Source organism: Gopherus flavomarginatus, chromosome 5 (assembly GCF_025201925.1).
Source record: "Gopherus flavomarginatus isolate rGopFla2 chromosome 5, rGopFla2.mat.asm, whole genome shotgun sequence".
In the NCBI taxonomy this organism is placed as follows: domain Eukaryota; kingdom Metazoa; phylum Chordata; order Testudines; family Testudinidae; genus Gopherus; species Gopherus flavomarginatus.
Genome location: NC_066621.1, coordinates 36,613,557 through 36,625,482, shown reverse-complemented (window position 1 = coordinate 36,625,482; position 11,926 = coordinate 36,613,557). Strand labels below are relative to the sequence as shown.

At 49.0% G+C, this 11,926-nt stretch overlaps 1 protein-coding gene across 1 annotated transcript; it reads right to left on the bottom strand.

The window, feature by feature from the left end:
* Window positions 1–407: 407 nt before the first annotated feature.
* LOC127052601 (membrane-spanning 4-domains subfamily A member 4A-like) lies at window positions 408–11,049 on the bottom strand. The gene is made up of 8 exons (XM_050956462.1): window positions 10,976–11,049; window positions 3,924–4,047; window positions 3,530–3,640; window positions 3,189–3,245; window positions 2,382–2,537; window positions 1,858–1,980; window positions 1,400–1,482; window positions 408–636 (listed from the first exon to the last, which is right to left on the bottom strand). The coding sequence occupies exons 2-8, from the start codon at window positions 3,981–3,983 to the stop codon at window positions 579–581; spliced, it is 648 nt and encodes a 215-aa protein (XP_050812419.1). The 5' UTR covers window positions 3,984–4,047; window positions 10,976–11,049; the 3' UTR covers window positions 408–578.
* Between the last annotated feature and the right edge of the window lie 877 nt (window positions 11,050–11,926).

Sequence of the window (11,926 nt, the reverse complement as noted above, 5' to 3'; positions counted from 1 at the left end):
GGGCCAGCTGATCCACCCAGCCTCCAACACTTTCCAGGCTGAGGTGAAGCAGCCTGCGAGCTAGGTCACATCAATGTTTTGCCCCTTCCAGGGCAACAAAAGTCCAAACTGAACATAAAGAAATAAAAACTCTTCCCTTCCCACAGGGAAGCTGCAATAGGCATCAGCCTCCCCGTCTTCCTGGCCTCCACCAGCTTTGTCTCTCTCAGTGAGTGCTCCAGATCTGCTCTCCTACCCAACCAGGCTGCAACGGAGCTGGCTTCTCCCTTTTTAGCTCTTCCCTCAAAGCCTGACATCTGCTCAGGTGTCATAGGGCAGGGCTGACTGGGCTCCTGTTAATCCTTTCCTGACCCCTGTGGGGTCTGTAAACCTCATCACAGAGATGAACAAACCAACCAAACCATGAGCAAGGTGAAACTAGTTTGTTTGTTTATTTTTTGAAGAAGGGGGTGTTCTACACGTTAAGAAACTATCTTGAAGGGAATGGCAGCACACCTCAATCAGCCACAAAGCCATTCCTCTGGAGCAATAATGCATGTCATGATCCATGCCTGCAGCTTCGCTGATAGACCCACCCATTAAAGCAGGAGGAGATGCCCCCGATAGACTTCTTGTGGAAGATCAAATACCAGGGCTCTGTAATCGAGCAGAGAAAGGCATAACGAGAACTGGTGGCTGTAAACTGAAGCCAGACCAATTAAATTAGAAATTAGGCACATATTTCTAATGGTGCACACAATTAACAGACCACCAAGGGAAGCGATGGATTCTCCATTTCTTGATGACTTCAGATCAAGACTGATGCCTTTGTGGAAGAGGCTTCAGCTGAACATAAGTTATCAGGCTCAGTGCAGGGGTAACTGAGTGACATGCGCTGACCTGTGTTATACAGAAGGTCAGAGTAGATGATTAACGGTGCCTTCTGGCCTTAGAATCTATGGCTCCATGAATCAGAGAGTTCCAGGTTTCAGGGAGATGCCTTCAGATAACAATTATACATAATGGATGAAGCTGGGTTCAGAGCTCGGTTGAGGGTTGCCATACACTGTGCCAGGCTCTGGGCCTCTCTCTAGCCCACTTCCTGTTAGCTAGCTGCAGGGCCCATCAGATGGCGCTATACCATCCTCTCCCCATCCAGGATTTTGCAGGACAGACCCTTGGCTTGCAGTACATTAATAGATTTTGGGGGGCACTTGCGCCGTGGTGTAATGGTGAGGCAGCCCAGCAGTGAGTGTGTGAACAGCAATATCACACAACGGCAGTTAGCAGGCTTTTCCACTAGGTGGGGGGATGATGGAGGGAAGGCAGAGAAGGTAAAACAGAAACACCTCTCACTGAGGGACACGGGGTAGCTGCTTGCTGTGGGGGGCTGTTGGTCTCACCACCAGGGGACACTCACACCGTGGGTCCCTCTGTTGCCACAGGCTCGGGCTTCATGGTGGCCTCATGGGAAGCAGGCGGATTCGTCAGGGTGGTGACCGGCTGGGAGCAAAACAAAAAGTCATGGAATGAGTGTGATGGCTCAGGTGGGGTAGCCCTGGCCGATCACCCCCCAGCCATGGGCAGCTGCTCCCTGGCCTGTCTATTCACTGCTTTACTATCTCCCTGCCCTTAACTAGGCACAGATGTAAACACTTCATAGACACCCCATGGAGCATTTGCTCCCCTCTGCCTCTCAGTCTTACCTCTTTGCTCCCCTTTCTTCTCTACCCAGCCATCCTCTGCCTGTCTCCCACACTCTCGCCATCTTTGCTCATCCTCCCAGGGTCCATCCCTAGTTTCCTTCCATCCCTTTTCCCCCAGCTCTGTATTAACCCCACTTCTCCCAATATCTCCCGGTAGCAGCAGGGTAGTTACCCCATCATCGGCAGAGTTCTGGCGACACACCGCTTTGCATCCAAATGCTGCCAGGGCAATAGAAACAAAGAATCCCAGCGAGGTTATGATCAGGATGATGGCCCGCATGCCTGTGCAATAGTGCTGGGAAACAGAGCAGGAGATGGGGAATCACAAACAGGCCCCTGGACTCAGCGCGGATCAGAGGAACTAACAACCAGACAGCCCTGTTTGTTCCATTGTCCATCCCCTGGTGGGAATGGGAAGGAGTGTTCCCTGCAGTCTATTCTCACATCTTGTCCAGTTCCAGTGAGTCAAGCTCCAGGAAGCCGTCAACAGGAGGAGGAATTCCACGAATTAATGACTCCCCCACCTACCCCAGGAGACAGTTCCCAGGGGGACAGAGAAATGAAGCCCAGGCCTGAGTTCCTCAGGAGATCTATCCCCTCCTCCAACTCCCATCCCTGATCCTCCTTGCTCCGATCTCAGCCAGCTGGTTGCCCCAACATTGCTCTTCTATAGCTCTCCATGGAGAAGGCACCCACCGAGATCTGGTACAGCCGCCTGCAGTGCAACCTGTTGCTGGAAGGACACTGGATGTACCGGTTACGGGGATCGTACACCAAGTCCACCAGGTAGAATAAGTTGATCACACCGACCACCACCGTGCAGATGATGTAAATGACCAGGCAGGCTTTCACCTGGAAGATGAAGGGATAAGGTTGTCGCTGCTAGGAATACTGAAGAGTAGGAATGAGAGACTGCCAATGCTCCTGAACAGATAACACTTATAAACCCCAGCTTGCTCCCCTAGAGTCTTTCCAGGGTACAGAGGGGAGCTGTCCCATCAAGAGATCACCTCCTAGTACAGCCCCTCTCTGGATCCATCTCACACTAACGTATGGGCTCAGCCTCTTGTCCTGACTTGCCATTCCCTCCCAACTAGCTCTGCCTTGCCTCTCTTTAGGACTGGGCCAGGATCACCCCTTTATTCCCCAGGGCTGCCCCATCCTGTCTCTGTCCCCTTGATCTGCCTCTGGCTTCATCTCCCCTTCATGCAGCTGGGCCTTGGGTACCACAGCTGCCCCTCAGAGCACCACTGCCAACAGGGTTCATCTCAGCCATTGCTCCAGGCCCATCCCTCACCAATGGCTTCCTTCTCTTCTCCCCACCTCGCACTCTGACAGAATTCCCCAGTGCAAGGCAGAGCTACCTCGGGCCTCACAGCCCCAACTGGCCCAGAGGGTACAGTCCTTCTTAGGAGGGTCACTTGTCTGAGGAGAGGAATGAGGAGGGATGTGACTTGAGCGCTGATGCAGCCCTGGGCCAGGATTTAACAAGAGGCTACTCACCAGGGCCAGGCTGTGTGTTGTGTCTGCAGCCAGAGTGATGATGCCAGCCAAGAGCAACTGGAGAGGGAGAGAGAATGAGAGAAAGTAATCAGGGGAATCAGCAGAGCTGGGGTGGGAAGGGATAGTAGAAAACTGCATGTTAGGGTTAAGGTGTATTGGCAGAACTGGGGGGGACCCGAGGCTGAGATAGCAAGAAGGCTGTGGGTTAGGACTGGGGGACATCAGTCAGGCTGGGGGTAGGGAGGGAACCCAGGGGTGAGATAGCAGGGGGCTGCAGGTCGGGACTGAGAGGCACCAGCAGAGTTGGGCATGAAGGCTCAGGAGATGGGTCGGTCACTCACCAGCACTGCCGAGTAAAAGTGGACGTGCAGCTCATCCCTATAGACGCAGGGGGAAATGGCCAGAAGGACACCAAAGGCCATCTGCAGCAGCCCCGCCAACAGCAAGAGGGCCTGCAAATGGGAAACAAACCGACCATCAGCATGCAGCTCTGGGCAGGGGCAGGACAGCCAGCAGGGGGCAGAGACAGGCGCCGTGTCCAGTCACCTGCTAACAGGCACCAGGGCCTGTCTGACAGGATCCCAAAGACCCCAGGTGCTGTGCTGGGCCAGCAGAGGGTATGAGGCCGGTGCACCAAGGGATGAGCTGTGACATGGGGCAACAGGGGGCGTGTGTGTGTGTGTGGTGTGTGTGTGTGTGTAAGAGACACTCTCACCCTCCACACACGCTGCTCACCCCCAAGACTCTAGGCTGCCCCCGCAGGAACAGCTGCATCAGGGGTCCCGCTTCCGACATGGCAGAACCCAGCGTCTTGATATAGACCAAACTCCTCACAGGCTCTGGAGCAGGAAAGACAGCCCTGTGGGTGCAAGAGGGACTGGGTCATTGGGTTCACTGGAATGCTAAACTGCATCATACCATTCAGCTGCTAGGTGCCGCTGTGTGGAATATATCTTAGTTAAGCTCACAACAGCCATTCCTGGCAGTGCACTAAAGGATCTTATAGCAAACACATGGCTCTATGAGAAAGGCTCTGCTGCCAGTCCATATCTGGTACAAGACCCTGACTTGCTAATAGCAACTCAGCAGCCTCATGTGCACAAAACATACACGGGGCATGTAATGCTAGCAGGGACTTTGGAGTAACCAGTTACCCATAGTGTTGTATGGGTAAAATCATTATGTAATGAGCCTTATCACCTTGTACTTAGAGCCGAGCCAGCAACGCTTATCTGTACATTTCTTAGCCGCAAACTCAGGAAAGTGTTTATTGTTAAAGTAACTCCCCACTTAACATCCTCTCGCTTAATGTTGTTTCGATCTTACATCTCTGCTCCATTACAGAACATGCTCCGTTTAAAGTTGTGCAATGCTTCACTATAACATCATTTGTCTGCTTGCTTTGTCCACAGCTGGCAGCCCCCCCATCAGCTCCCCTACGCCTCCCGCTCGCTGGCAGACCCCACGGATCAGTGCCTTCCCCCTTCTCCTCCTGCCCTCCAGCTGGCTTGCGGCATTCAGGAGGGAGGGGGGAGGAGCAAGGATTTGGCCTGCAGTGTTCCCCTGCCTCTCAAACACCGCAAACCAGCTGATTGCTGTGGGCAGAAGGCAGGGGAGAGAGGGAGGGGCCTGCATGCGGAATCCTCACTCCTCCCCCCTCCCTCCTGCCCCCTGAACATTGCAAGCCAGCTGATTGCCACGGGCAGGAGGTGCACCCTGTCCTCACTCCACCCTCCAGCTGATTGCTGTCTGCAGGAGGCAGTGGAGGGAGGGGGGAGGAGCGAGGATACAGCCTGTGGAGTAAAGAGGGGGGGAGAAGATGCGGGTTAAGGGTGGGATCTTGGGGGAAGGGGTGGATTGGGCGGGCCGAGGGTTGAGCCCCCCACCTCTGGTGCTTGCAGTGTGGGGGAAGCTGCTGATGCTGCTGCGCAATGTGCTTCTCCTAGCCTAAAGCACCTTCAGCCTCCTTGCCTGCCTCATTGTCTCCAGTGCCAGTGAGCTGTGCCTGTGTGGGGTAAGGCAGGGGCACCTCCCAACTACAGTACTGTATGGCAAAAAAAAAATTTCCCTGGAACCTAACCCCCCCGCATTTACATTCATTCTTATGGGGAAATTGGATTCACTTAACATCATTTCCCTTAAAGTTGCATTTTTCAGGAACATAACTACAACATTAAGTGAGGAGTTACTGTACTTAAGTCTCTGGTATCTTTTCTGTTGTTATAATAGCAAGTTGGCAACAGCTATTCCAGTGTCAGAACAAAACTGAAAGTAAGACTAGAAGACAATGAATCTGGAAAACAATGGACCAATTAAAGTCTCCAGGAAAGCTTTCATCTGAAGGAAATGCAGCAGAAAACTGGGGAAAATGGAAGCAAAGACAGCACTGGGAGAGGCACAGACAAAAAAGACGAGTGTCTACAAAGAACATTAATTCTTCATGTGGCAGGTGAAGAAATGAGAGAAGTATTTAACACTTTTTTTATTTGATGATATAGCAGATAAAAAGATATACAGGTCTTAAAGAGTAAGTTTGAGGCCTACTGTCCACTGCCAAGAAATATCCCATATGAGACTCGAACAGTTTTCACTAGAAGTCAGACAGATGGGGAAAATATAGACCAGCATGCGACTGATGGAAAACTGGCAGCACAATCCTCCAAATGTGAAGAAGTGTGTGACTCGCTCATTAGAGACCCCATTGTGTGTAGTATTGTGTCTGACTGCACGAGCAAGTTTAACCCTTGAATGTGTTGTGGATGTATGACATGCAGATGAAAAGGCTGCAACCACAAGTGTCTTGAGGCCATTTTCAGAAAACCTTTTCACAGTACTCCATCAAGGATTCAAAGGTGGTTGCTACTACTCCAGAAATATCAACAGGAAGTTGGATACAGACCAAATAAAGAATTACTGTAGTAATTGCTGACACTTTATCCAAAGTCTACACGTTGCATGATGGAGGAGTAAGTTCAGAGGAAGCTGATGTTGCACTACATCAGATTAGCTTTTATTTGCTTATTGCCAGACAGAAATTGAAGGAATTTCAAGCAGATACTGCAAATGATGTTGTTCTGCAAACTATTTGGCAAGGAGGGCCAGACAATAGATCTGTAGTGCCAGAGGTTATTCGTGCTTATTGGTCACATAGAGAGGAACTAAGTGTGCAAAATGGACTCATCTTTAAAAGTGACAGAATTATAGTACTGAAAAGTCTCAGAAAAGAGATCTTGGCTATTATTCATGAGTGGCAACTGGGAGCAGAGCTATGTAAAAGGAGAGCTCAAGATGCTGTCTATTTGCCCAGCAGGTGTAGTCAAACTGAGGACACAGTACGTGCTTGCAATGCATGTCAAACTTTCAGAAACATAAAATCGAAAGGAACCAATGCTACCACAAGAGGTCCCAAACAGACCTTGGCAGGGACCTTGTGAGGCTGGCAGACTAGGTGACAGCTCATGCCAAGGTCCGTAGGCCTCAGATAAACACTGGCCAATGCATAGCTGGAAACCAGTCTGGCTCACCTGCGTGCTAGTGGTATTAAAACAGATGTTAAGTGCGTAGTGTTTAGACTTTATGAAATACTTATAGGATGCTGCATGTGTTAATCTCACTGATAACATCTGATAAGGTAATGGTAAGCATTTGCATTATAAACCCCTGTAACTGTGTAACACACTGAACAGGAAAGATGCATTAACTAATGTCAAATGGTACAGACGGTGTTATATCCTGCCCACCAGAAGGCCTGTTGAAACCAAATGAGTCATTGTGAAACACCAAAGAACAAAGACTCTGTTAATTCCACACCCACACACCCCCATCAAAAAAAAAAAAGTCACTATGAAGAGGAGACATGCGCATGAACTCATCCCATCAGCTTGAACTCTGGAAGGAAGGGAATAAAAATCCCTAACAAGAAGAAAATGGTTCTCTCTGCTCCTTGGACTTTGGGAGGACCAGATTTCTAAGCATGAGCAAGGAATCCCCAGCTGCTTTGCCTGGGTTAGCCCTAAAGGACACATAGAGCTTGCATATCACAGCAGCTGTCTGCCATCACCTTCAGAAACCTAGGACTGTAATTTGTTTGTGTGTATGTGTTTACTTGCTTTAACCTTGTAAATAACTAATTTCTCTTAGTTAATAAATCTTTAGATAGTTTCTTATAGGATTGGCTCCAAGTGTTGTCTTTGGTGTGAGAGCCAAAGCACTGTTGACCTGGGGTAAGTGACCAGCCCGTTGGGATTAGGAGTAACCTGAATATTACTGTGATTTTTGGCACAAGGGACCATCTATCACAAAGGAAGGCTTCCCTAGGAGGTAAGATAGGTGCAGCCAAGGGGACTGTGACTCCTTGGGTAGGTGGTTACAGGGCTTGAGGAGTTTACCCTTGATATCTGGTTGGTGAAATCTCAGTACAGAACTAACACGGGGTTTGTGCCTTGCTTTTTAACAGCCTAGCCATGCTCTTGAGCCACTTTCAGGACAGTTTGATGGATCTGTTTGTGTTTCAAGGTGCAGATTATCTTATTCTGGTGGATTGTTATTTAAAATACTCAGCAGACTGCTTGCCTCAGGACCACCAGTGCATCAGTCATTGATGCTGCATGTCTATATTTAGAAGGTATGGAGGCCCTGAGGAACTCATTAGTGACAATGAATCACACTTTTGCTCCAGAGGCTTCAAAACCTTTGTAAAGCAGTGAGACTTTGTTCATAAAACATCAAGTTCGTTGTTCCCACAATCAAATGGAATGGCTGAGAGAGCAGTTCAAATGTGCAAAGTGTTCTTTAAAATAAAAAATCTAGCATGGATAACACAGATCCATATCTTAGCCTGTTGGACTCATACATCTAGGCAGTAAAGGAGATTGAAGATCAGCTGCTCGGCTCCTCATGGGAAGACATCTAAGGACCAGATTGCCAACTTCATCAGAGCTGTTGCAACCCAAAGTAATACAAGGAGACATACAAACTAGCCTTAAGTGAGACAAGTGTAACTTTAGCTCCTTCGTGGCCTAGATGGAGTCTGCTCTGCAGTCAGCTCTGGCCAAGAGAAGGCAGGCACAGGAATGCAGCAGCAGAACTCCCTTCCACCCCAGGGGCACCTGTCCCAAACCCCCCAGAGTGAACATGCTCCCCACCCCTAGGAAAAGTACAGTGGATACAAGAAAGGGAGATTTATTTACAGAGGGATGAGAGGAGAAAAACAAGGGGAAAATATAGGAGGAGCAGTAGAAGGGCTGCATTCAAACCAAGGCCCCACTGGCCCAGTGATAGCACAGTCTGAAAGGGCAGACACCAAGCAATGTGTCTGCACACAGAGTTCAGGAGTCCAGAGCAAAGTTCCAGTGCAATAGTGAGTCTTGGGTGCTCCTGGTCATCTTCAGCACCAGTGAACTCCTCTTCCCCCTCCCGCCCCTCAACCAAACTCCCTCTGGTACCCTCTTCTGCTGCTCTCTGCAAAGCCACACAGAGCAACCCACCACCCAACTTACTTAAGTTGGGAGAAGGGTTGCTGCTAGATAGCTATCTAGCAAACTCCCTCCTTGTTCCCAGTGCAGAGCCACAAGCCCCAATACTCACAGCCCCATACAGCTCTGGGCAGCTGTGATACTGGGTCCAGTTCTGGCCTGTTCATCTCGGGCGATTCCTTCCTGGCACAGGGCTCCTCCTGGCTCCTGTCCTGGGGTGTACCCGATCAGCTGCCTGCGGGCTGCTACTTCTCTCTCCCTCTCAGCTCCAGAGCCACCCCCTGGAGTTTCCCTCCTTCCCCCACCCCAGTCTCCATCTCTCCTCTAGGAAAAAAATTTAAAGGGGCCATGCTCTCTAAACCCCTAAGGGGTTGCACAAGCAAAGCAGAATTTTTTTGACAAAGGTGCAAAACCTTTCTCACCACTGGAAAAAGGAGAAATGGTTTGTATTCGTGGAAAAAAAAAAAAAAAAGCACAGAAACCTGCCAAGGCAATTGACCAATACACTGCTCCAAGATCTTGTTAACATAGAGGAAGATGTCTACAGAAGAAACAGAAATGATTTGATGGGCACTGAAAGAATTGGGCAGGAGGGGAATGAAAATATGGAACAAACAGAAATGGTGTCAACATCCAGCTAAGACATGCGGGCAATACCAGACCAGTCTACTGAGTCTCAAGTGGTCATTTTGAATATAGAAGAAAAAAAATGAGAGTCTGATACTCCTGTTACTACCTCTAAAGGCAGAGCAATAAGAAAACCTGCTAGATACACGTCTCCACTGCAATAAAAAAACCACACACGCACACCCCCCATGGCAACAAGTCTCCTAGCCCAGGTCATCTGACTCAGGCTTTCAGGGTTCAGACTGAAGGGCTATAAAATTGCAATATAGATGTTGGGATTCAGGCAAGAGCCAGGGCTCTGAGACCCACCCCTTGCAGGGTTTCAGAGCCCAGGCTTCCCCCATGCCTGAATGTTTATGTTACAATTGTATGGCACTGCAGCCCAAGCCTCATGAGCCCAAGTCAACTGATCTGGGCCAACCCTGGGTCTTTTATTGCAGTGTAGATGTACTCACAGAGACTAAAATTCCATTCAAGTTTATTTAAATGTTGTTTTTCTGTTTGTTTGTTTTTAAAAAAGGGCAGATGTAATGTTAGTAGGAATTTTGGAGTAAGAACCAGGTATTGTATGAGGGGAATCATTATTCAGTGACCTTTATGAGCAGACGCACAGGGCTTGTGCTTGGAGCCAGGCAGACAAGCTGTCAATACCAATCTGTACAGTTCACAGCTACAATTTCAGAGAAGCATTCACTGTTACTTAAAAGTCTCCAGTGTTTTTTGTTGAGTTATAGTAGAGACTTGGCAACAGCCATTACAGGGTATAAAATATGAGGAGCTAATGGGCTTGTTACTCTAACGGAGAAAGAGAAAAAGAACCATTGCCTGCAAGCTGAAGCCAGACAAACTCAAAGTAGACACAAGGTACATATTTTTAACAGTGCAGGTGATTAACCATTGGAACAAGCTGCCAAGGGAAATCGTGGATTCTCCTTCTCTTGATGGCTTCAAATCCAACCTGGAGGCTGTTCTAGAAGAAGCTTCAGCCAAACACAAGTTACTGAGCTCCACACAGGTGTAACTGAGTGACATTCTCTGGCCTGTCCCACACAGGAGGTCAGACCATATGATCTAACAGTCCCTTCTGGCCTTTAAATCTAGGAATCCATGAAAATGAGACAGGGTCAACCCAGCCAGAAACCTGAGAGAAATTGGAGAGCTTATACCACCTCCATACAACCCATTTCCTGACAGCATCGCTCCCATGTCCTGCTAAAGGAGTTCCATGTCCTGACCCCATTAAGAGCATGTCTCCCTTGCCTCTTCTCTCTCATGTTTCCACCCTCTCTATCCCGCTGTATTTTCCCCTTTGAAGTCATCCATTCTCTCTCTTTCAGTCTCTCTGTCCCCAGCCTGTGCAGCCCCTCCCTAGAGAGGCACCCCTGGGAGGATCAGCCTGGTCCCTGTGCTGGAAGCTGCAAGAGAGGGGGAACAGGCCTAGTCACTAGCTAGGAGACAAGTTGGAAGCAGAGGATAAGGACACAGATTTTGGGTTCCCAGGGTGGGAGACTCCTCTGTCCAGGGGGAATGAGGGGCAGGGGTCTTGTCCTGCCCCAGATGGTCCTTCAGCCCGCTCAGGCCAGCTATCTCTTCCTCAAGTTTTCCCAGCCCCAAACCCCTCATCCCATCCACTTTCCTCACTGTCCCCTCACCAACCCAGCCCTGCATCTCCCACCCAGTGCTCACCTGTGTTGCTCTATCTCAGCACAGGGGTGGGCTCCCAGCGTGAGTGCTGTTATCCACACCTGTTTCTCCTGCCACTCGCCTGCCAGACTGATCTGATTCTCCTTTTTACATCACAGCCAGGACACCACCTCCAGGAAGTGTCCCAACCTCCCACAGGGCTGCTGGACGCTTACCGCAAACAAGGGACTTTCAACATCAGGGTTGGTCTGCTTCCCCACCCCCTTCCTCATTCAGAGATCTGTAGATATTTAACACATCTGTCCTCCCCAGGAGTCATGGGAGTGACCCATCCACAGGCCCCATCTGGCCCATTCCTCCTTCAGGAGACTTCCTCCAGCCTTAGAGCCAATACAGGGGCAGCTTTCCTGGTCCTGGAAAGGAGAGTTAGGTGAAATATTTGTCCTGAAGCTTTTTCTGATGAAAAATGCAGATCCAGATCAACTGAAACATTTTGCAAATTTGTGCTGAATGCTCCAAAACAGAGGGGGAAAAAACCCTAAAACTTTCTGAACAAAAATTGAAAAATAAAAAAGTTTCAACTCAACACTTTCAAAACCAGACTTTTTGGTTCAACATACCTTTCCATTTAAAAAATAATAGATCTTTTTAGAAAATTAGGAAATCCTTAAGAAATAATAGCTCAAAGGTGAAACATTGCTTATATGAAACCTTTTATTCAACTCTAAACGATATTTTTTCCTGACTTTGTGGTTTGCCAGAAAAGTTGACATTTTTGTTGTGGTACAATCCAAAGTGAATCCTCCCATCCCAACATTTTGGTACAGTCAGTGAACCAAAAAAAAAGATTATTCACAGGGCTCTACTTGAAAGCCCTTTCCAGCCACAGATTTTGTAGGGGTGTAACCCCCACTCTCCAAAAGCACACGTGCCTGTTACATGCTCCCACTGATGGATTAGGCTTTAATCTCACTTCTGCCATGTGAGGCCCAC

Excerpts from the sequence above, each read along its gene's own strand:
- LOC127052601 (XM_050956462.1), bottom strand. The coding sequence starts at position 3,983 with ATGTCGGAAGCGGGACCCCTGATGCAGCTGTTCCTGCGGGGGCAGCCT. Across the intron at positions 3,246-3,529 it reads ACTTTTACTCGGCAGTGCTG|TTGCTCTTGGCTGGCATCAT; the intron begins GTGAGTGACCGA and ends CTCCCTCTCCAG. Across the intron at positions 2,538-3,188 it reads CAACACACAGCCTGGCCCTG|GTGAAAGCCTGCCTGGTCAT; the intron begins GTGAGTAGCCTC and ends TTCATCTTCCAG.